General features: G+C 42.7%; 1 protein-coding gene across 3 annotated transcripts in view; it reads right to left on the bottom strand.

Moving 5' to 3' along the window:
• DLC1 (DLC1 Rho GTPase activating protein) overlaps positions 1–25,463 on the bottom strand; it is a 374,569-nt gene that overhangs the window by 197,297 nt on the left and 151,809 nt on the right. For all 3 annotated transcript variants that reach the window (XM_045018647.1, XM_045018650.1, XM_045018651.1), the window contains exon 5: positions 794–827. In XM_045018647.1, coding sequence (XP_044874582.1) covers positions 794–827 — 34 coding nt within the window. The remainder of the gene's footprint in view (positions 1–793; positions 828–25,463) is intronic.

The following is a 25,463-nucleotide window of genomic DNA, read 5'->3' as shown; positions in this document are numbered from 1 at the left end:
TTCCTATGAACATTTGAAAGTCATTTTAATGCTATAGTTAATGGGTGTCAACACAAATTATCAGTAAAAACAAGTACAAAAGATACCCACATAAATTGTACTTTGAGTTAAACGGCAAGAGGTTTTTGGGGGTGCAAAATACTCTACCATTTACGGCAACAATACAGCCAATTCACAACATCTGGGCACTACTATGACCACTTCTAATACTGCCACATAATCAAATCAGAATAGTTATGGCATTCGGATAGCATAAATACCACAAACTGATACAAAAGTAGTCCCTTAATATTGTAGAGGTGCTTAACTGTTTTTGCACAAGAAACATCTACAATAAAACACTCCAGAAGGCCATAATTCCCTGTTATCCACTATTAAGACAGCAAAGATCCAGTCAATGGGATAAATCCTGCTTTCCTAGCTCAGGTGAACAGTCCCATTGTCTTCAGTATTTGTTTATCAAGACTTCAAATACATCACAATAGCTTTTAACAACAAGCAGAAAGTTAGCACCTGGAATACCAAGGATAAACGTAGGTTCATTTGATGCTGTGTAGAATACTTTCAGACCTCTCTGCTAAGTGTCATGCACACTATGTGACTCTTGCCCAAAAAGAGACAGTTCCAGTTCAGGATGCAAAGAGTGATATTTGCACAGAGATTTGTCAGGTCTATAATCTTGAACATTCCAAAGTAAGCCTAGTTTACGCCTGCCTTTTGCCACTGGGATAAGTAGCTAACATTCCAGGAAACTAATGCAAGAAGAAGAGAAAACAAGTAAATGTTTACTCACCAGCCTTCTCCTTTTCTGAAATGACTGGCATAGCCTAAAAAAAAAAAAAGGTTTGCATTTAAGAAAAGGTAACAACATTATTATTGATTTATCTTGATTGTGATAGTGTCCAAAGGCTCTGAATGGAACTCAGGTCTCTGTGTTGTAAGCACTCTACAATCACATGTGACGACATAATCCCCACTTCAAATGGCTTATGCTGTCATGTAGGCGGGGAGGGGGGGGGGGAGAAGAAGCAGCAACAAATGAGTGGAGAACAAATATAAAGGGAGAATGAAGGTAATGATGATGAGACCAAGTAGGTGAGGTAATATCTTTTTACAGTAGAACCTCAGACTTATGAACCCCAGAGTTACGAACCGACCAATCAACTACACACCTCGTTTGGAACTGGAAGAACACAATAAGGCAGCAGCAGAGACCAAAAATACCCAACAACCCCCAACCTTCCCCCACCCCAAATACAGTGCAGTACTGTGTTAAACGGCAAGTACTAAAAAAATAAAGGGAAAGTTTAAAAAAATATTTGACAAGGGGTAAGGAAACTGTTTTTGTGCTTGTTTCATTTAAATTAAGACATTTAAAAGCAGCATTTTTCTTCTGCATAGTAAAGTTTCAAAACTGTATGAAGTCAATTTTCTGTTATAAACTTTTGAAAGAACAATCATAACATTTTGTTCAGAGTTATGAACATTTCAGAGTTACGAACAACCTCCATTCTTGAGGTGTTCGTAACTCTGAGGTTCTACTGTATTAGACCAACTTCTATAGATGATACAGACAAGCTTTCGAGTTTACACAGAGCTCTTCTTCAGGTTTGGGAAAGGTTACTCAGTCTTTCGCTATAACAGTTCAGTACATGAGGAAGAATGGTTAAATTCTGTATTCCCTCTTTTGAGTCACTCCCTATCAGATTCTGTTTTTGTGTCCTCAGCTCTGCTGGACTGTGAAATGTTTGGGTTAGGACTAAATGAGAATAATCCATAACACCTACTCCAATTATTTAATTTTTATTCACTTTACAACTGTTCTTGATCATAAAGTCATAGAAGTTGGACAAGATGTGCCATTTAGGCCATCCCCTTGCTAGTACATGATTGTTCCTTCCAATATTTTTTCAGTCACAATTTATATTATAGGTACCTTTATAAATAATTGAGAGGCACTGTGGTCCAGTGGATAGGGCACTGGATTGGAAGCCAGAAGATCTGAGTGTTACTAACTGGCTTTGGACAAATGACTGCCTGTCCTGCTGCCTCTGTTTCCCCTCCCACCCTCTGTTGTCCCATCTGTTTAAAACAGTAAGCTCTTCACAGCAGGGAGTCTCTCACACTATGGCTGTAAAACATCTAATACAATGGGGCCTTGATCTCGGTTGGGGCCTCCAGTCACTACTCTAATAAACAATTTCTAAAAACAATTTACAAGGGGTTAATAGATGTTATAATAATTTTACAGAGGTGAGAGGTGAAACCCTGGCCCCACTGACATCAGTAGCAAAACTCCCATTGACTTCAATCGGGCCAGGGTTCCACCCATAGAGTGTGATGATTTTAAGCGCATCAGCAGAAGATGCTGTAAATGGTTGTAAGCCATGGTTACAGATAATCAATTGTTAGCTTAGAGTCCAATGGGTTAATCAAATATTAAAATGTTAATCATTTAGGAATCCTTCAAACATTCTTTATAAGAGAACCCTTAATATAAAGTATTATATTTAGTGTTTTTTACAGCTTACTTTTACATGTCCCAAGCAATGGGAATCCACCAATTGTCTTTTGTTTTATTATTAATTATTTGTATTATGTTGGCACCTAAGAAACAGTCAAGGTTCATGCCCCCATCGTGCTAGGTGTTGTACAGACACATAAAGAGGACAGTCTCTGCTTCAGAGAGCTTATAAACTACATTGCAAATTATAGTACTGCACCTGAGTGTAATATTCCTCATATTTTTGAGTTACATCCAGGGCTCCAGAATGTATGATAAGGCACACTTTAAACATTCCTATATATTGTACCTAAATCAATATATATCACACGGGATGCTTCATGTAAATAAAAGGCACACACAGGCTGGGGGAGTGGTGGAAGGAGGAGGTAACATTTATCTTCCTTTGTAAGACTATTCTATGGTTGAAAAGATCTCACCTTAGGATGTATTTCTTCTATTCAGAATTTTCCTTTTCTTAATTATAAGTCTCTGTACCACCCTAAACAATCCTTGGTGTTTACATCCTTCAGATATTTGTATACAGTTATTACATCCCCCTTTTTCTGTAACATTGAACTTTCCATTTTAATCCACCACTCCAGTGTTCCTTCTAATTTGTGTGTGTGTGTGAAGAATGAACTTCTGCCAGAGTTCAAATTTAAAGACTATGAGCATACTTTTGTCTACTTCCACCCTCCATACATATTAAGGCAAGGAGACGCCATTATGATCATCTAGTTTGATCTCCAGTATAACCCAGGCAATAGAATTTCACCAACTGCTTCCTGCATTAAACTTATAACTTCTGGTTGAGCTACAGCATACCTTTCAGAAAGGCATCCAGCCATTATTTAAAGACCCCCACCCTCCCTTCATTAATTTCATTCTCTGGATTCATCATCACTTTTTCTCTGACAGAGAGAATGAGCAAGGAAGAGTGGAAAGGAGAGAACATGTGGTGGAGAGGAGGGGATGATGAATAGGTAAGGCCCTTCCTTTTCAGTTGTTTTTTTTTTGTTAAAAATCCCAGGAATTTATCCGTGTTTATTGAAAAAAATAAAAAAAAAGTAAAAACAGGTTAAAAATCAGTAAAAACAGAAAATAAAGGGCAGCGGGCCTGGGAGGGGTGCTCACTAATCACAGGGCCTGGGTAGGGTTGCCAACTTTCTAATTGCAGAAAACCAAACGCCCTTGCCCCGCTTCTGCCCTTCTCCTTCTATGAGATCCCGCTCCTGCTCACTCCATCCCCCCTCCCTCCATCACTCACTCTCCCCCACCCTCCCTCACTTGCTCATTTTCTTTGGGTTGGGGCAGGGGGTTGGGTGTGGGAGGGGATGCGGGGTGTGAGCTCCAGGAGGGACTTTGGGTGCGGGAGGGGGCTGAGGGCTGGGACGGGGCATGGAAGGGGGTGAGGGCTCTGGCTGGGGCTGTGCACTCTGGGGTGGGGCTGGGGATGAAGGGTTTGGGATGCAGGAGGTGGTTCGGGGTGCAGGCTCTGGCCAGGGAGTGCTTACCTCAGGCAGCTCCCAGAAGCGGCTAGCATATCCGGCTCCTAGGCTGAGAGGCCACGGGACCCTATGCGCTGCCCGCGCCCACAGGCACTGCCCCTGATTCCCAGCCAATGGGAGCTGCAGAGCCAGTGCTTGGGGTGGGGGCAGTGCATGGCGCGCCTTAGCCCACTCCTCCACCTAGGAGCAGGCGGGATATGCCAGCTGTTTCCCTGGAGCTGCACGGAGCCAGGTAAGGAGCCTGGCAGTCCCATACCAACCAGACTTTTAACAGCCCGGTCAACAGTGCTGACCACAGCCACCAAGGTCCATTTTTGACCAGGTGTTCCAGTTGAAAACTGGCACCTGGTAACCCTAGACCTGGGTGTTGGAGGGGGTAGTCATGATATAACAGTCAGGTGTCTCATCTGTCAGGAGCCAGCTTCCTGCCTGTTTTGCTCCCCCACTGCGCAGAGGAAGTGGAGGAAGCTGCTCTGAAGGGCTGGGGCAGTAGGACCAATACTCACAGGGTGCAGTTTTCAGCTCCTCTTTTGCAGAGTCCCTGACAGCAAGCAAGGCCTCTCAGGGCTTTCTCCCTGGGGAGCTGGTTCCTTCCATTTTATCAAGGCTCACTGCAAGGGCTCACTGTACCTGGTTTTTTTCCTCTCCCTCTTCTGGCCTATTGCCTTCCCTTCTCAGGAGAGGATCCCAGGGCCTGGTCTTCCCCTTGGCTTTATGCATCCCTAATAGGACTCCCCCACACTTCTAAGCCCTTTTTTTATGATGATCCAGTTCCTCCCAGCTGGGCCTGATAACTAATTGATTCACCACACCCTCCAGGTCTATGCAGGTGATCTAATTGAGTCCTGAGGCTCCCAATAACCCTTTTGCTGCTAGTGTGGAGTGTACACCCCCCAGTGCCTAACACCTAACCTGTTTAGGTGCTTCTGAAAATCCCACTAGAGACCAGTCTGCAACTTTTCATGCCAAATACCTTGAAAAATCTGACTCTGTGCATCAAATTTTTAGAATTGGTAGATTTCAATCTCTCCCACCTGTTCCCCCCACCCCTCCATACACTGAAAGAGGAAAACTAATTTTCCTTATTTTTCAATTCCCAGTTGGATTCTTAACATGAATGAACTAGTCAAAACAAAGAAAATATTCTCTCTGAATCTGTTAGCTAAACTTAAACCAAAAGTAATTAATGCTAAAACTTTTCTGCACAACCGAAAGTGGAAGTACTTCTGTTCGGAAAAATGTATATGCCAGAATTCAGTCCATTGTAAAGACTGAAAATAACAGTGATACTTAATGCAGTACCTGACATTGTGTCATATTTACAACGCTTGAACTGACCTTAAAAGTTAAAAATGTTTCCCCCCAATTCTGAATGAAAAAAGACGCACCCTTTAACTCACTAAACTCTGAGGAGGGCTAGTTGATGCAACATTTTTATTTATTTAAATGATTTTAATAGATTATAGTAAGATTGGGCCTTAAAATAGGTTGTCATAATTTCAAATTATTTTTAAATAGGTTACAGTTTAAAAAGAAAAAAATTTAATTTAAATGTAAGAATCCAATTAAAAAAAACATTGATTTTTATCCACCCTGTTATCGAGTTTGGCCCATATTTATGAAGTACTTTGAAATTCTTCTGAATGAAAAGCACTAGTTAAATGTTGTGTAATTCTACTGCCTTGAGATTCTTTACTTTTTATTCTTGATTGATAAGGAAATAAAATTATGAGAGAATTCCATCATGTTTCTACCTCTCTTACTAAGGGCATGTCTTCACTAGCACTGTTAAAGCACTGTAGTCACGGCATAGTGCTGGGAGAGAGCTCTCCCAGTGCTATAAAAAACCCACCTCCACGAAGGAAATAGTTACAAGCGCTGGAAGTGCGGCTGAAACTTGCAGCGCTCAGGGGGGCATTTTTTCACACCCCTGAGCGAGAAAGTTGCAGTGCTGTAAAGTGCCAGTGTAGACAAGCCCTAATAGAGGACAAAACACCAAGTAAGCATAGTGTTATCTCCCTAAAAAGTAAAATAATACAAACAGTGAGTAAATCTAGTTCCAGCAATTTCTCAGCCAATTCTACTAAGGTGGAGCTTTTTGTTAACACAGCTACATATGCTGCTTACATGGTGCACAGTGGGATAACATGACTTATTGTTACTTAGGAGAAATGCTCGCACCTCAATGCAGTTTTGAATTCACCGGTGACTTTCTTCAATGACTTCCATATGTCATAAATGAACTGCATTCCCAGGAAGTGATTTAGCATTTCTGGCAAAGGAGCAATTAAATGGGATTTTCCTGGTAGTCCAGATGGGTCCACTGCAATGTCACATTATTCCTAACTTCTCACTCCTCATGGAACAAAGGAACTCCACTAATAATTTCCACACAATCGAATAACACCTTTCCCCTCCCCCACTCCCAAACTTCCAAGACTCTTGTATCCCTCACTATTTGGTCTGAGCATCAGGATCCAAACAAAAATCCCCAACCACTTAAAATAGTCACTTTATTATTTTGTTAATACATCTTACAAGAACAGTAAGAACAGAAGGACTGCTTTAGAAATGTAACCAGGGAATTAAAAGAATACAGGACTGGAAGAGACCTCCTGAGTTGTCAAGACCAGTCTCCTGCTATCACAGGCAACCCTGTCATGTAACCCCATTCATAAAACTATCAAGCTCCATCTTAAAACTATGTATGGCTTGCATAAAAATCACCCGCTGGAATGAATATACTCAAGATTTTGTTCACCACTGGGCAGCCTGGGAAAGGCTGACTTTGAAATCTCTTCTTTGAATTGTTGCACATGCACATGTGTTGTATTGGGTCTCCACTCAATGTAACTGTGTTACATCTGTACACGGTGACAGCAAAGTGGGAGTAAAATGCCACTATTCTGATGCAGCACCATTTTACACTCACTTTACTCTTGCTTTGCACAGATTTAAATAAGGACACAAAATGCAACACAGTGGAGATTCTTTACATTCTTACTAATCTAGGCCTAAATTGTGAGTCCCACAGGCAGTGGAGTGCTAGGTGGGGTAGCTGCAGTATCTGACCTGTGGTGGAGGGAAGTATTAACTCTGCATAGGGTACCGTGTTACTCCTTTTGATCCAAGCAGATAGTAAAAATTCAGCGTCCAGCAGGTTATCATTAGGAGGAGAAATTGACGCTGGAATCAGCTTTTTTTAAAGCAAGCCTGTTTATTTACAAGCATGTACAGTGTCCTGTTCTCCTGAACACGGGAGGAGTCAAATAGCAGGAGACAGCTTCTGTGTTCACAGTTCCAAGCCCCTTTCAGCCAGCACTTACCCAGTGCTTGTTCTGGCTGTGCCATTGGCTTTCTGCTGCTTTGCACCTGGTTTCTTTGGTGTTTCCCCTGCTTCTCTCTCTCAACCCCCCCACCCCCAATACTACCCAGCAAAATCCCTCTGCCCACACAAGTCTGTTTCTGTGGTGTTGCAAGTGCCTGTGCTTTGGGTGGAGGCTCCTATTGTTTCTTACATTTATCCTGAATGAAGGGTGGCTATTATGCCCACCAGTTTCAATGAGATTTCACCCAGTATAAAACCTTCAAGAACAGTGAGAGGGACAACCTCAGCAGTACACTTGCTCCACCGAGTCCACCTGTATGAAGCGGTAGTGTTCTGTTGGGTAGCACTACCCTCTTAGTCATGCCCTGGCTTTGTCTGCACTGCAAAAAGGTGTGTTTTTTACATCAAGATAGCTATCTTAATATATAATCCTAGTAGAGACAAAGCACAGGTAGTTTTTCAGTGTAGCCAGCTGAGGTCAACCCCATACTCCCTTTCCCCCCCCCCAACCCCACAACCTGGGGTTGAACATGACTAATTAAAGTGAGGTAAAAACTACATGGGCCTTGTCTTCACTAGGATTTTGCATTGAGATAGCTATCTTGATGTCAACCCCCCCTTTATGGTTTGTGGAAAGAGGCCCTAGGTTTGTGCAGTGTTTGCAGGAATATTTGTAGGTTCCCTTGCACACAGGAAACACAAGCAGCTGCAATAGGGTTAACTCCTGTGCAAGTGCAGAGTGCTATATTTGACTAAACTGTACATTAATCGGCACAGACTATATTAAAGGTGCTTATAATACATAACTGCTGAAATGAGAATCAGGTATATCTTTTAATTTTCTTTATATTCTTCCATAAACCAACTCCAGGGATGCTGTATTACAAACTTTACAGTCATATCAATTATTCCAAACAGGGTTCTGAAATGTTAAGACTCATTGTGTAATTATACATATGCTAGTAGCTCCAGGCTGACATGTCTATTTAAGTCCATAACACTTTATTTTCAGAAGGAACAGAGCAAGTAAGGTGTAATTGGCATCATTTAAGTCACATTTTCAATGCCAAGATGGATATTTTACAAAACTTTTCAATCTTATTATGCTGTCAACTGTCCAGTAATTTCTTGAGTACGTATTTGAAGAGACATGTTGGAATACTTCCTTGCCAGTGATCTGACATATCTTGAGTCACAAGGCATTTCTCCAGTTTTTATACAGAATTTATTGCATTATCTTCAACATTGCTTTATTTTTAAATTTGGCAGTGAATGCAAAAGTGCCTCTATATCCTGATCTTTTTACTAAGCCCAGCTGCTTCTTCTGCAATTTGTTTAAAGGAAGATACTCAAACTACAGTTAGGTAAAAGAAAGAAGTATGTTTGCTGGTGTCTGGACAGTGTGCTGTGTGCTGTTGGCAAAGGCATGCAGGAAGCCTAGGTTCATGAATGAACTCAAAGGGTACACCTAAACTTCAGTACTGGCCAGGGGCAGCTGACTTGGGCTTTCAGGGCTCAGGCTGCAGGGCTAAAAATTGCTCTGTAGATGTTTGGGTTCAGGCTGGAGTCTGGGCTCTGAAATCCTTCAAGGAGGGAGAATGTCAGAGCTCACGCTCCAGCCTAAGTCCGAACATCTACACTGCAAATTTTAGCCCCTTAGCTCAAGCCCTGCAAGCCCAAGTCAATTGACCTGGACTCTGAGGGTACAAAAATGTTATTAAAGCTAATGTTAAAGTTATATAATACACAGGTTGAGAAAAGAATGTCTGTACGTCTGAGTATATCTACATTGCAATATAAGCCAGAGCTCAGACTCAGTCTTGCACCCAACCCCCACTTCCATCTACATACAGATCTCTCAGACTTGGGCTTGGACCTATGGTCCTAGGACCCTGTGGGGATGGAGGGATCAAGCCAAGTCAAGCCAGAACCTAGGGTTTTGAAACCTATTGCTTTGCAGTGTAGACACAGCCCCACCACACTGGGTCCTGAGAGACCGCCAAAAGTATCCCACAATCCCATGGGCCACCTTCCTTTGTCCTCTCTATCTCAAGAATCTCCAGTCAACTCCAGGGAAACAGAGGCAACCCCACTGTGTGTAGTACAGCAGCACAGTGACTCAGCATTTAGCCCTTCTGTTTGCTTCTGAACACTGAGCTGCAAACACACCAGAGAGCCTTCTGTGATTGCAATGAGACTGAACAGAAGTCTTCTGCAAAGTGCGTGGCCTCATAGTCTGAGGACCACAGACAGATTTTGTTAAATCTTTGGTATGAGATCAGCAAAAACAAAGTTCACACATTTGTATGTAAAAAGTTCTCACTGCCCATACTCAGGCACTTGTTTTCAATCTGTGCATATAGTTTTTCTGCTTCTGTACATGCAACTGGCTTCACTCAGAACCATATCGTTGCAACAACACATCACCTAGCCCACAGCTGCTTGCCCCCACACTGACCATTATGGATTTGTTCACATCATAGTACTTGAGAACTGGAGCTGTTGAGATAATTTCTTTTACCTTTTTGAAGGCAATTTCTTGATTTGGCCCCCATAGCCAAGAACTGTTGGACTTTAACAGTTCATTCAATGGTTTTGTAACTGTAGAAGGTTCTTGTAGGTATTGACCAAAGTAATTTATCATACCCAGTATATGTCTCAATTCAGGGACATTAATTGTGTACTCGGTTCTTGAATTGCTTTTGCTTTCTCAGGGTAGGACTTATTCCATCTGTATTTATGGTCTGTCCCAAAAACTCAATTTGGAATAGGAGGAAAATGCATTTTCCCTTGTTTAGTTTCAATCCAGACTGATTGATTAGGCTTAGGACTTCATTAAGGTTTTTGTTGTGTTCTTCCTTCGAAGATCCATATATCAGAATGTTGTCCATTAAAACTATAACTCCAACTCCATTTGTGCTCATTAATGGTTCCAGCATCTTTCTTTGGAAAATGATAGGTGTATTGGTAATCCCAAAAGGTAATCTTTGAAAGCAAAATCTCCCAAAGGATGTGATAAACACAGTCAGTTTAGCAATTTCTTTGGCTAAAGGAAATTGCCAGAATCCACTCGAGGCATTCAGATTGGAGAATACTGTAGTTCCATTCATTCTGGGGAGGAAGTCATACAGTGTTGAGATGATATATTTTTCTCTCTCAACTACTTCATTAAGTCTTTTAAGATCAAACACATATTTGTATTTTTCCACTTTTCATTATAATTGATACCATTAGGGCACATCATACTGTTGGATCAACTTTTCTTGATTATGCTAATCTGTTCCATTTTCTAACTCAGTTTCCACTTTATGAAGTAATTGGAATCCTACAAAATGTAGGAAACTGTAGGGTTCAGCATTGTATCTTCAGGTTATTTGTACTGGATCTCGTTTCAAAAGTCCAATATTAACAAATATTCCATCGATTTCTTCCACTTTTCTCACTTGGCCCATCATGGCTGCCATGCTGTGGCTGAGAAGTCTGTTGGTATGTGATCCTTTGATCACATGCACTCTGAATGCATAGCTTTTGTCTTTGTAAGTTGTTTCTGTGGTGAACTGGCCCATGCAGTTCAGAATACTTCCAAGACTAGTCAGAGCTGTGTTGGTGACTTAAGCTCTGGGAGGGGTTGAAAGTGATTGTAAATCCCTTCTGATGGCTGTGACATCAGCTCCTGAGTCAATTCTGAAGTCAATAATCTTGCTATGAATATTCAATTTCATTCTCCAGGCAGGCTCTATGTCAGTGGTACTCAACCTGTGGTCTGTGGATCCCTGACTATGTCTAAGAATTCCAAAGGGGTCCGCACCTCCATTTGAAATTTTTTAGGCTCCGCAAATAAAAAAAGGTTGAAAACCACTGTTCTGTGCCATCATACGTGATGGATCCTCAAAACAATGGGTCTTAATTGTCTGTAATATAAGTCAACTCCCTGATTGCTTGGGTGTGGCAAACAGGTGCAAAATGTCCATATTTTATGCATATGTTACACAGTGTGCCTCTCACCTGACATTGTCTTTTGGAATATAACTTTTTTCCACACTATGTGCAAATAGGCTGGAATTTGTCCCTTTTAACCCATGAGTTCTCTCATGGCCTTAGGTGTTTTATGATAATGACTTTTAACACTCAACTGTCTGTTTATAGCTTCTACACTAGTTTCAGGTTTTTCAAATTGCTCCTGCCTTTTGTTTTGTTTGACTAATTCTGACTGTTTTACTATCTCTATAGGCTTTGGCAAGGGATCAATCTCCCTTAAACTGTAGCTGCTGTGAAATTTTTTTGTCTGTTAACCCAATAACCAGCCTATCACTGATATTTTTGTGTTTTGCATTACCAGAACCATAGTTTTCAGCCAAAGTATGCAAAGCTCTTTTAAAACATTGAACGTTCTTCCCTGGTTCTTGAATTCTCTGGTGAAAACATGCTCTTTCACAACTAAGTTTCTCTGAGATATAATGTATGCCTCAAACCAGAACTCTGTCGCAGTCATCTTTGTGACTGTCTTCAGTAGGATCAAAAGATTTGTGCTTGCTTGCTTCCTCGTAGCATATATTAAAGATGATAGCTGTTTATCTCCAGTTTATTTTGTGCAACCTGGTAGCAGTGAGAAATCTTGCAAAATATTGTTTCCTGTCTGCCCATTCTGAAGATTTGTCAAAAGCCAAAGTTCTTGGGGGAGGAGGGAGAGAGAGAGAGAGGGATTGAAGAGTGGCATGTTGATGAGATCCTGCAACCTTTGTTGCTTTGTTCCTTCTGCGTGCAATCTTTGTTATCTTTTCCCTTCTGCTTCTGTTCCTTGTTTACTCCTGACACCATGTCATGTTCTTCTACATCAGATAGAGATGGGCAGATCTGGATGAGGTTAGTTTAAATAAGGAATTATACACACAGTGCCACCAAGTGGTGGAACAGCATAATACAGTTCAGCATTCCATTACAAAGCCTGGGTCAAAGAATTTTCATGGACTGTTCCAAAAAGAAGCATTTCTGCGATGAATTTATGGTTGACATTCTGGATAGAGCTCAGCAGAAAGAACTGTTTGAGCAGCTGAAATCACTAATGGCCATAAGAATACTGACTTCTGCTGCATCACCCATACCATGGCCTGAGTGACCTGCACAGTACCTGTGATGCAGTCCAAAAACAGCTTGGGAAACTCCACAACTGGGTGGCCCATGTGATTGGGCCCCATGAGTGGCTAGGCACCATGAAGTCCTCTTTATTGATCCCCTTCTCTGTTGATGCCTCCACCACCCCTTTCCCCAGTGCCAAGTGCGCTGCAAATCAGGAAAGAAGAATGGGGGGCCAGGGGACATGGTAGTGGGTTTCTGTCTTGTACATGGTTTCACTGTTTGCACTTGTTTATGCACTTTTTTATGCACTTTTTTTCCTTTAAGGCTCTGTTGTTAATGGTGTTTTGATGTGGTAATGACAGCTGGCCTGCCTGGCAATTGGTGAATGTTATACTTTTTTAACACATGTTTATAAATGAAGCTTTTTATTTTATCAAGAAAGTTTATTTCTTCACATTATACAATGCTTACTTAAAATAATAACGGTGAACACACGATCAGGGACAATCAGAAATTAGTATGCAAATACTATTCCTCAAGACACTTATCTACATCAACCCATACTTAAATCACTTCCTTACATCAATCCTTACAATGACTCACGCCAATCCGCTGCCCCAATTTCATAAGTGGTCATTCATAAGTACATTGCATGGCAATCAACTCCCCGGCCCCCAGCATGAAACCCCCCACGATCCATGAAACCAGAAACCACCTCCCACAAGCAAATTCTTAAATGTACTATCACTCTCTTCAACTGGGCCATGCAACTCTACAACATGGAAGCACAAAGCATCCCTGACTTCTCTTGCCTGGGTGGATTATCTCCAGCTGTAGTAGCTGCACTTCCTGCCTGAGCATACCAATTCAGTGGCACCTCACTGTCATAGGTCTATTTGGGGGGGAAATGGGGGGAAATGGCTTCACAAAGATTGTAAAGCGCACAGCAAGCCACAGTAACACAGACAGCATTGATGACACTGGCATCCAAACATGTCTGAAGATACCTCTGATGGGATTTCAACAACCATTCTACACCTGCTCAGGGGTGGCGAGTTGTATGGGCCCATGCTCCAGCAAATTCAAGGCCCCAGGGGCCTGGCTCCACCAGTGTTCAGGTCGGGTCTCTCCCCCAGCTCCACCTGCTGCACCTGTGTGCCTCCCCCGGAGTGTCCCTTGGGCCTGCCTGCCACCCCTGAGCGCCTCCCCTGAGTGTCCCTGCCTCACCTGCGCCCAGCGTAGCAGGCAGCTGCCCCCTGCAGCTCCGCGCTGCACTCCCTTTCTGGCTGCTGCCGGCTAAGGGAGCAGCACCGGCAACAGGCTGACTGCTGCGCTTGCGGAGGGAGGAGGGGAATAGGTGCAGCAGCATGGCAGCCCCCCAGCAAGCGACTCTGAGGGGGCTTATCCTGTCTGGACATCCTGAGTAGCAGCCTGGGGCTTGGGTGAGTGTTGTGCCGGGGGGAGGGGCAGGAGAGGGAGGCTCCTCCCTCGGAGCTCGCTGCTGCCGGTGGGAAGAGGGCTGAGGGGAGTCCTCCTCTCTGTCCCTAGCCCTGGGGCAGCCTGCCTGCTGTGCCCCACAGTTTGAACTCCTCATCCCCAGTCCAGCCCCAGGCCCGAGCCCGCACCCCCCAGCCCTGAGCCCTCTCCTGCACCATGAACCCCTCTGCCCCAGCACCATTCTTTCCTTTGTTGACATTTCTTTCCTTTGCTCTTTATAAGTGGTTCTTACGGGTGCATTGCTGTGGGTGCTAGACTGTCTGATGTGACTTGTAGGCCTTGTCTGCACTAGGTTATTCTACACCAACATAGCTGCATTTGTGCAAGCCCCTAATGTAGACAATCCATGCCGAGTTAACCATGACTTGTGCTGTCACAGTTTACCTCAGTGTGAAACCCCAGTGTGGACAAGCCCTTAGTAAGGTGACAACTCCACTTTATCTAAAAACTTAGTTTTATAAAAACAAACCCTTAAGACCCACAGAAAAATATTCCCCGTGTTATTCTTTAAAATTCCATTGAAAACACTGGTTTTACAGCAAGGACAAATTTCCATCAAGTGTTTGCAACCCAAACATTACAGCATTGAGAACTTGGAAGCACCTTATAATTGATTTTCATTGTCCAAGAGATGGGCAGACTGTGAGAAAATCATAAATAGGTAAAGAAATACTTCTTTACAATATATGGCTTTCAGGCTGGCCAGGTCCCCAATAATAGAGTTTCAAATTTACCTCCCTGTGCCCATTAATGAAGATTTACCCTTTTAGATTCCTTTCATCTTGATTACTAGGCTGAAATATTTGTATAATAATTAAAACAACAAATCCAGTTAAATTAGTGTACACCCCCAGTAGTAATGCTCTGCACAGCCATGTCAATAAGCCAGTTCTGCCTGCTCTCCAGCCTGGGAGAGGAAAGGGATGTCTCACCCCTCATCCCCAGCCCCACCCCAGCTGCCAGCCAGAGCCCTCACCCCAACCCTCTGCCCCAGCCCTGAGCCCTCTCCTACACCGTGAACCCCTCATCCCCAGCCCCACCCCACAGCCCTCACCCCCACACCCCAACCCTCTGCCTGAGCCCCTCCCAAACGCCTCATCCCTAGCCCCATCCCAGAGCCCTCACCCCCAGTCAGAGCCCTCACCTCCCCACATCCCAACCCTCTGCCCCAGCCCTGAGCCCCCTCCAGCATTCCAAACCCCTTGAACCCACACCGTTAATTTTGTATAATAATAATAATAATCAATAATGCAAATTCTTAATAAAGTTACCCAGAGAAAAAGAACAAAAGGGTAATTCAGAGTAGTTCAACACCCAGCTTGCAAACTGAAGTTATACAAAAGAAAGATGTGGCAAATCTAAAAGACAAGAAAAGGAGTTTTCATCAGTCTTGGCTATCAAGATTTACATGGTTGGAGTACAATAGCGAATTAGGCAGAGCTTTTTGCTTTTGAGGGTTATTGATCCAAGAGTGTTTAGTTGTTTCCATATTCAAAAGAGTATTAATAAAGTCAATATTCTTAGTTAATTTTTTTTTCTTATAATAGTGATATTGTGCAGTATAGGGAAACTGTTAAATGCTTACTGTTTCCAGTCCATTTTTACCTTATTTTTAAAAATATATATCAGCTTATATACAAGGCAGGTGTGTGGGGGAGCGGGACTTGGACCTGTTCTGGGCACCACCAAAAATTATACAAATCTGCCACCACTGCATCTACTGAGAGAATAATTAAACCATCTTTTGCCAAGGCCTTCGAAATCAAGGTATGCTTTAACAAGCCAAGGCATAAGTGGGTATTGCAGTGTGCTCCAGAATGATGGTGGGGACAGTAATTCTGTTTATGACCATATCATTTGGTGGGAATAGTATCCCAGCCAGTCCATGAATATAGGCTACAGATCAGTGAATAATCCTGGCATCATGAATTTTCCAGTGTAACCCATGTTGACATTCAGAATTGACCTCTGTGGTCCGCAAGGACCTGCAGAACACTGGAGAAGTACCTTCTGCAGTTTATGTATTCATACTCCTTGAAGAGGGCAAACTCTGGACACATGAGTCTCATCAATGACCCTGGTGCAGGTTGGAAACTCCATTCTCTCAAAGCCAGCAGTTACTTCAGGAATATCTTTTATGCCTGCCACCTTGAGTTAAACCACATGCTCGATTGCCTCAGAAACTACTGCCATCATTTTACCCACAGTCAACTTTCCAACACCAAACAAGATTGGCTGTAGACCTGCAGCAGTCTGGAGTAGCCAGCTTCCAGATGGTTATAGCAACCTGCTTCTGGACTGGGATGGCCTCCCTCATGCATGTGTCTTTACAATGCAGGGTCAGAACCAGCTGCTCACAACACTCCAGAAATGTAGCTTTCTTCATACAAAAGTTCTGGACCCATGGCTGGTCATCCCAGACTTGCATGACAATGTGATCCCATCAGTCTGTGCTTGTGGCCTTGCTCTAGAAGCACTGATCTAGGTAGGGGGCATCAGCAATTGTACTGAGTGTCATGAGAAGCATCAGCCAGTTCGAGACCGCGATGTCTATGTCCTCCTCCTCCTCCTGCTCCATCATAAGCTCCGTCAGGTATCTTTGGTGGCTTTCACTCCAAGTTAAATCCTGGGAACTGGGAAATGCTGGCCCCTCAACTGGCCAACGGGTGCTAGAGACTCCTCATGGAGGATGGGGAAGAGCTACTTGGTGTCTCTCAGCGTGTGCCCTCTCCCGCTCTGCTGGAACTGTCCCCCATCACCACTGACCCCATCAAGTTCCCTCACCCATTGAGGCAGGTGGCTGGAATTTTTCCAAGTTTCACTTATTCCAAACTCCTTGAACTCAAAAATATTTCAAATGTTCAAAACACACAAAAAATCCTAAGCCCTCAAAAGAAGATTAGTCTATTCAGCTTTTTGAAGAGAAGGCTAAGAGGCAACTTGATCACAGTCTGTGATTATCTAGGCAGGATGAAGATCGGATACTACAGTGCTCTGTAATCCAGTAGACAAGGTCATAACAAGATCCTGTAGCTGACAGTTTAAATCAGCAAAATTCAGTTTGCTAATAAGGACATACAAATGGCCACACCGGGTCAGACCAAAAGTCCATCTAGCTCAGTATCCTGTCTTCCGACAGTGGACAATTCACATTTTTAACAGTGAGAGTAGTTAACTATTACAATAACTTACCAAGGAATGTGGTAAATTCTCCAACACTTGGAATCTTTAAATCAAGATTTGATATATATTTTTAATAGATATGCTCTAATTCAACCAGAAGTTATTGGGCTAACTGAATAACCACTGGTTTAAATTCCATGGCCTGTGTTATCCAGGAGATCAGACTAGATAATCATAACAATCCCTTTTAGCTCTATAGTATCTATGGACACTCAAATGGGTTTCAAATTAAGCAAATTCTGTAGTCCTTACTCAGGCAAAACTCACTCGGTTAAGGCCCCAATCCAGCTATAAACTATAAAGTTGCTTAAGTGCTTTGCTGGATTCAGATCTAAGTACAAAATGTAGATTTGGAACAATAATAATACTTTGCACAACTGCAGCTCCTTTCATCACAGGGTTTGAAAGTTCTGTAAAATGTGGGTAAGTATAATTAGAAACAGCAGAGGCATAACATTTATTTGCCAAATAGAAATTAGATTAATTTAATGTCCGATCCACCAGAAATTAGCCTCTCTGGAAGCTGTCCCACAGAAGCTTCATGAGTCTATGGGCTATACAACCAAAAAGATTATTCCCTCTTCTGAAAAGAAAAGGATTCCCACTCCAGTGGCTGTGAAATACTCACCTCAGTTGCATGCATATAAAATACATTGCATAGATATAATAATTAATCATATATAACAGAATTGTATCTATGTGCAAATTAAGTTCTAATATTTATATTCAGGAGTTCCACCCAGCATGGAAATGCTTACTCACAGGAACTTTTGCCCATCCATTTTCATTCTCCTTTTCTCATGAAGGAGAATTATTACAGTTCTAGATATGAATTAACACAAGTAGCCTTTGGTAAGGGAACTGATTGTCCAGAGAGCCAAGAGAAAAGGAGACTCCTCCATCCATGTAGCTATGCAATGTATGGCTACAGATTTCTCTTCTTTCCATTTTTGACCCTGATGACCGAGCAATGGAATAGGAAGAGCAGCTGGTGACTGTGAGGGGTAGCTGAAGTCCCATAGATTCTTGCCTCCAGGCAACCACGCTGCCTTTAGACAGGTTTTCATTGAGATGAGTGCTTTTGTTTGATTTCCTCCCCCCCCCCCCCACATTGGTTGTTTGGCGAGATGGATGAAGTGTAAATTTTTGTACATGGCATGTAGCTTTGGGTTCCTGGGCAGTCAGAAGGGACGAGGAGTTGTGTGTAGGAAGACAGTTCTATGAGGTTTAAAAAGAGCTTAAAAAAAATCTAAAAACTGAAAATAGACTGAAAATTTAATTTTAAATAGACAATTAAAACCAAGAAACAATAAAACAGTGGCAGATAATGGAAAAACACATGAACTAACAATGGCCCAGAAGAGGTGCTGTTGGGCTAGTTTATAACTAAGTAAAATATTTTAAAAAATTGAATTAGTTAATTTTATGTCAGTTTTCCCCAGGGATATAATGCAGCTACTTTTCTGTTGTATACCTCATAAATACCTGCTCTGGCGGGGGAAACCAAAGCTGCAATTAGCAGGCCAAATCTTTCAGACCCTGGTCAACATGAACTCTCAAATGATCTCAGCTATTTTAATCATGATCGAGAAACCTTCGACCTTAGCCCATCCCTGAAAATCCTTCAGCTAAACATTGAAGGTCTCTCAGCAGCTAAATATTCCATTCTCCAGTTCTTCTAGTCTCCAGATATAATGTAATCTGCCTTCAGGAGACATATGTTGAATCCCTTTATAGCTGCTTTAACATCAAAGGTAATCTTATGAATTCTCTCTGCGTAGCAAATATGGAAGTGCTACTTAGGTGAGAGCAGATCTTACTGACATGGAACCACTCCCATTTAATTCAGACCACTGTGACATTGTAAGAATTGGTCATTTCAGACCGGCAAATGTGTACAACACCCCTACCCATCCCTGGCCTACCTAAACAATTCTTCTTAAGTTCCCACTCCCTGCCATCTATGTTGGAGTTGACCTCTTGGACTGGGTCTTACTCCATGATTTTCACCTCATTCATGATCCAAAACAATGATTGTTTTGCCAGATGGAAGCAAGACTACTCTCCTTACCTCACGTGGACCAACAGCATAGGAGATCATCAACTTCAAGCTATAAGCAGTGTATTGGAAAAACTTCCCACATAGTCAACGTCGTCTGATCCTTAAGATCATCTGAACCATACCTACTGTGAGCACCAATCAAAACCCTCACTGGGACTATTGGAATGCAAACTGGCCCAACTTTACACAATTCACCAATCACATCATCACATGTATCTCACACAACACCTCTATTGAAGAAGCTTATATGTGGTTCACAGAAGTCTTTTACAGAACAGACACCAACTCAATTCCAAGAGGTTGTTATGAGATTTACATTCTTTGCCTAGATGAGGAATGCACAGAACTCCTCAAGCTTCATGAAGAAACTGGTGATCTGGACAGCCTCAGATATTTTAGACAGCTTGACCACTTCTAGAAGAGCAAAATGGGATCAGGCTACCATGGAACTAAACCTGTCAAGATCCAGCCACAAAGCCTGTGTACTAATAAGAAAATGTGGTGCTGCTTAGAAGTCTCTTGCACAGCACCATTATGCAGTCTCTCCAAACAGCATTGTTACCCACCTGAAAATTGTCGCAAAGGCAGATAAGGACAAAACATCTGGAGGAGAGGCGAAGAAGAAATGGAAGCAATATGAACAGTGCATGCCTGAAATTGAAGATTTCCAGCCTGTCACTGCAGATGAAATAGAAACGGTGATCAAAATGTTGCAGACAGGTCTTTACCGGTGGACTTGATAACTTCTTTCCTGAATTGCTGAAGAATCTGGGAAAAACTAGCAGACAATGGCTACATCTTTCTCTCTAGAGTAATTCAGGAGAATAAAATACTTAAAGTTGGGCACAGAGTAAAGGTAATAGCCTTGCCAAAACTTATTAAAGAACATCTACTTGCAACAGCATCTCTTTGCTAAGATGTGTGTACAAACTACTTAAAAAGCTTGTCTTTCAAAGAACTGCCTCTCTCATTGGTGATATCTTGAATGTCGATCAAGCAGGTTTCAGACCAAACCACAGAACCTGTGATCAAATACTGGCACTCACCACCTACATGGAGAATGGCTTCCAGAGCAGGAAGAAGACAGGTTCAGTATTCTTAGATCTTACTGCTGTACATGACATGATCTGACATACTGCACAAACTGTCATTGGTCCTACTGAAGTGCTCTGTGAACTGTTGCTGAGAGGCTGTTGATTCCAAGTTTCACTTGTACAAATGAACAGCTCCTGGAACTCCTAAAGCAATGGTCTACCTTAGGACTCAGTTCTAGCACCAACACTTTTTAACCTCTTTACAAATGACCTTCCCAATAGCACTTCCAGGCATTTTATCTATGCAGATGGCATCTGTCTGGCAGTGCAGGCCTGGGATTTCAGTCATCTACAAGAAGTTCTGAATGTTGACGTGAAAGAGAGGGTTACATACATCTTTAAAAAGGGGTAGATGTGGAATGTCTTGCAGCTTAAGAAACTCTGGGCTTCCCTTGTGCTATTCTGTAGCAGAGTATTGCTCCCTGGTGTGGCTCAGCTATTTTCACACAGTACTAGTAGACGCTTAGCTAAATGAAATCATGTGTATAACAACAGGTACCGTGATACCAACCAAGCTGGCCTGGCTACTGGTCCTGTCAAACATTGCTTTGCAGAATCTGCTTCTTTAGCTGCAAGACATTCCACATCTACCCCTTTTTAAAGATGTATGTAACCCACAGAGCTCATATATCATCTCAAGGTGCCCCATTTGAGATTCCCTATGGAAACTGTCTGATATCACCTCCAGATGGCATACTAGGGGGAAGATCAAGCTTCAAAACATAGCCAATGCCAATTTGTGACATATCCAGCAGTCCAGCCTCTGGTTTTGACCTTCCATGCCACCTCTGGGGGCGGGTAAAACTCAATTGGCTTCAGATGTGGAGCAATCAGATGTGCTGCTAATGACTATAAGCAGGGCCTTCATGACTCTTCACTTTTCCATTGTGGCTAGTTAGATGATGTAGGCTACATATTTCCAGGCTGCACCCATCAGCAAGGGCTGCCTAGTTCACTCATGGACTTGCAAAATGCTCTTCCCTCAGCTACTGAATGGTTAAGCCACTTAGACTAACACACTTGACTTGACCATCCATGTATATTCAACATTATATAGTTTGCCTGTGCTGAGAGATGGAGCTCGAGCCAGCACTCTCTGGTCACTATTAGCACCAATAAGGTTCCTCAGAAAAGGCCTAATTGGTCAGGGGTGTGTCTGATTACTAGGTCAGACTGATTAATGAGCTAATTAGCCCATAAACAGACAAGTGATTTAAAAAGAGCACAGGAAGGAAGTGCTTGAGGAGAAAGCGGGGAGAGAGAAAGAGACAGAAGGCTAGAGAGCCTGAAAAGGGGAGCCTCAAAATAGAGACACCTTAAAATCCCCCACCCCCACTTCTCCTGCCTCTCCCATGGGAGAAGGGGCTAGAAAAGTGGAAAACAGTACAAAGGAGGGGATACACTGATGTGGAGGGTCTGAGACACTGTACATAAAGTACACACTGGTGTTTACAAGCAAGAAGGTCTCATAGCGATTTCTGTTAGTGGAAGAGGCAGGGGTGGATGGTGGATTTTAGTGTAACACTAGAAAATGTTTATATAGTTTTCAATAGAAACAGAATTTGTGTATTCTGCAGGTCAGCCATATGTACGTAATTCTCTCTCCCACCCCCCCAAACCCTTCTGACAATTTGGAAGGTTAACACCAAAGCTCAGATTTGCCACATTACACTTAAAACTGGACCAGCCCCTAGTGTCCTAATGTGTTTCATCAATCAGTAGAAGTTCTATTAAGGTTCATTTACACATAGACAAAGCTTTTCCCCAAGCTTAAAAGTCATTTGTTTAGCTAATGTTTATCTTATAAAATCTTTTACAATAACAAACACATCAATAAAACTTGAAACACTGGCAAAACTGAGTTACTCGGGAACCAAAGGGCACTCATATCTGTAGGGCTGTAGGAAAAGATAATTAAAATCTCATGTTTCCCATTTGTTTCAACATCATGTAATGTCTACAAATGTGATTTTCCCTTAAAACCTTTAAATCTTGGGAATACTTGTATGTGGTTGACAGAAGTCCCTTGTGGTTTCAGCCTTCTTTCATCTCTTTTTGTGTGTAACATACATCCTAAGAACCACTTAGTGTGTTTCCTATAATCAAAAACTTCTTGATTATCCAAAATTTCACTAAACAAAATATATTATGTCTTCAATATAAAGGTATTATGGTCTCACTATTGGAGCTGATACAGTAAACTCTAATGGGTAGGGTCTGGTATCTATTTTCTATTTGCACATCACCCCACACAAAGGGTTCCAAATCTTGACTGTGACACAAACAAACAAATAATAAGGTGAGGAAATCCAACAGTAAATTTGCTGAACAACAAAGATATCCATCATCTGTGGCAAAGAGAATATTTAAGAATGCCAACCAAAAAAAATGACTGCTATGTAATAAGAAGTGCGCAAATATGGCACTTAAGTTAGGGTATGTCAACATTGCAATCACAGGGTGCAGTTGAAGTGCGCACAAACAGATTAACGATAGCTCAGGTACTGGTAGTAATGAAGTTGCAGCAGAACATGCCTGAGTGCAGGCTGTACCAGCTCGTCTGGCACCCTGGAGTAATTACTTGGGCAGCTAGTCTGCACTGCAGTGGTTTCACTGCTACTGGTATTTGAGCTAGCTCAGGTATGTCTATGCAAGCAGCAATCACAGCTCATAGAGGGAGGAATTAGAAGAAAACATTAAATATAAAATAATCACTGATAACATTTGCAGATGGCACAAACATTGGGGTACGGTAAATAATGAAGACAACATGTCGCTTATGCAGAGTAATCTGGATTGCTTGGTAAACTGGACACAAGCTAGATGGACCTTTGGTCTGACCCAGTATGGCCGTTCTTATGTAAGCTCAAGCTATTTAGCTTAGCAAAGAGAAAGTTAAGGAGTTACTTGATTGCAGAGTGTAAATATTAGGGCTGTCAAGCAATTAAAAAAATTAATTGTGATTATTCGTCTGATTAATCATGCTGTTAAACATAATAGAATACCATTAATTTAAATATTTGTGGATGTTTTCTACATTTTCAAATATATTGATTTCAATTACAACACAGAACAGAAAGCGTACAGTGCTCACTTTACTTACTTTGATTACAAATATTTGTACTGTAAAAAACAAAAGAAATAGTATTTTTCAATTCACCTCATTCAAGTACTGCAGTGCAATATCTTTATCTTGAAAGTGCAACTTACAAATGGAGATTTTTTTGTTACATATCTCAAAAACAAAACAATGTAAAACTTTAGAGTGGTGCACAGGGGATGGAGCAGCCCCGCGCTCCCTCGGGGAAGGACCTGGGGAGGGGGGAAAGGGGGCTGGTGAAGAGGGTGCTAAACCCCTGCTTCGGAGCCTGCAAGGTTGGGGCACAAACAGGCTGGAAATTGCTCCCTCCCCTCCACTCCAGAGCTTAGCTGAGAGGCAGAGAGGCTGCCCCACGCCAGCGCTGTGAGGGGCTTTTGGCACATGCAGGGCTTGGCTCCTCCTGCCCAGTGCCTGAGGCTGGAGTGTCTTGGGCTTTCCCGGGGTGCCAGCCCAGTGAGGGGGGCAGTGGGAGAAAGGAGGAGACTGCTGGCCAGGCTATTGGTGAGCTGAGTGCTCCGACCAGGGGACGGTTCTCCACACAGTGTTGGAAGTGGGACACACCTCACCTAGGGGGATATGGAGGAGCAGCAGGGGGTGGGGGGAAGCTTTGCCCCGCCACCAGTCTTACACATCCACCTTCATCGTTGTCCACTGGACCCACGCACTCACCACTGGTGGGCGGGCGGCTGGCAAGCAGGGATATGGCCAGCAGCAGTACTCACTAGTATTGATGTGGGGGAGACAGAAAATATGGGACAATTTGCCTTTTTTTTTAAGAAAAAGTCTCTCCTAAGGAGTTCAGCCAGGAAAAGTCAGGACATCTGCAGGAGGGATTAAATACGGGACTGTTCCTTTAAAAACAGGACATCTGGTCACCCTGTCACAATGGTCCCTTCTGGGTTTGGAATCTGTGAAAAAGAAGATTTCCATTCTACATAAAAGCATACCAGTTTACCAGTGTCTGGATTTAGAATGGATCTCAGTCATGTGATCTATGAGATTCAGCTTTGATGCATGCTGGCCAGCTTACTAGAATCTTTCCTTCGAGTGCTATCCCCACCCTCCTGCCTTTCCCCACCTTCACAAAAAAAAAACAAAAAAACAAAGAAAAATCTCATCATGTCACTGTTACCTATTTTAAAAGAAGCAGAGATGAAAACCAAAAAGAGGGGTTCTCTTGGGGCTTGTCCAGACGAACATTTAGTTTGCAGCAAGCTGAGATCTGACTTCAGTCTGTAGTAGACTGCCATGCTCTAACTGTCCACATGCACCCTGCTGATACCCATTAACACTTCATTACTGCACTTGTTTCAGTCCTCTCTGAGGCAGGCCTAGATCAAAGTGCACTAACTGAACTGTTCATGTGCATTGGCAAGGTGCATATGGATAGTTAGAATGCAGCAGGCAAGTTCAGGATAGATTCACAGCCCTGCTTGTGGCAAACTAAAAGTATCTGTAGACAATCCCTTAGTCTCTGCAGCAGGTTCCAGTGCCTCGGGCAGTAGAAAGAGGCAGTATTAGTAGTAGCTACGTGGGCACACAACTACACTGGATGTCATATGCATGATCTCTGAGACCTGGCTATGTTTCAAATCCAGGCTGACATAGCTACGTTGGTCAGGGGTATGAAAAATCCATACTCCTGACTGATGTAGCTCTGCGGATCTAACCCCCAGTGTCGATGCAGCCAAGTTGATGGAAGAATGCTTATGTCAACCTAGTTACCACCATGATGGAAAAAAGCCTTTTGCCAGCATAGGCTGTGCCTTTAGACTATGGGGTTATGCTGGCATAGTCCCCGTAGTGTAGACGTATCCTGAGTTCACACACAACAGTCAGTGTTAATGTTGCTGCTCTTTCTTAGAGCCAGACCACAAGCAATTGATAGCCTTAGTTTTGAATTTCTCTGTTTGTTTCTTAGGTACAGATTCAGATCTCAGCTGCACTGGTGCAAAGGAAATCAGAATCTGGCCTTTTGGACCTATGTAAAAACTGCCATTTCATTATGCTCCAGAGGGAACTCCAGTTTTTCAGTTTAACATTTAAAAAAAGTGAAGTCACACACAGAGCACAGGAGCAGCATATTGACACCCAGCAGGAGAGCCCTAT

This window comes from Mauremys mutica, chromosome 5 (assembly GCF_020497125.1).
Source record: "Mauremys mutica isolate MM-2020 ecotype Southern chromosome 5, ASM2049712v1, whole genome shotgun sequence".
Classification (NCBI taxonomy): Eukaryota; Metazoa; Chordata; order Testudines; family Geoemydidae; genus Mauremys; species Mauremys mutica.
This window is presented reverse-complemented; position numbering and strand designations above follow the sequence as displayed.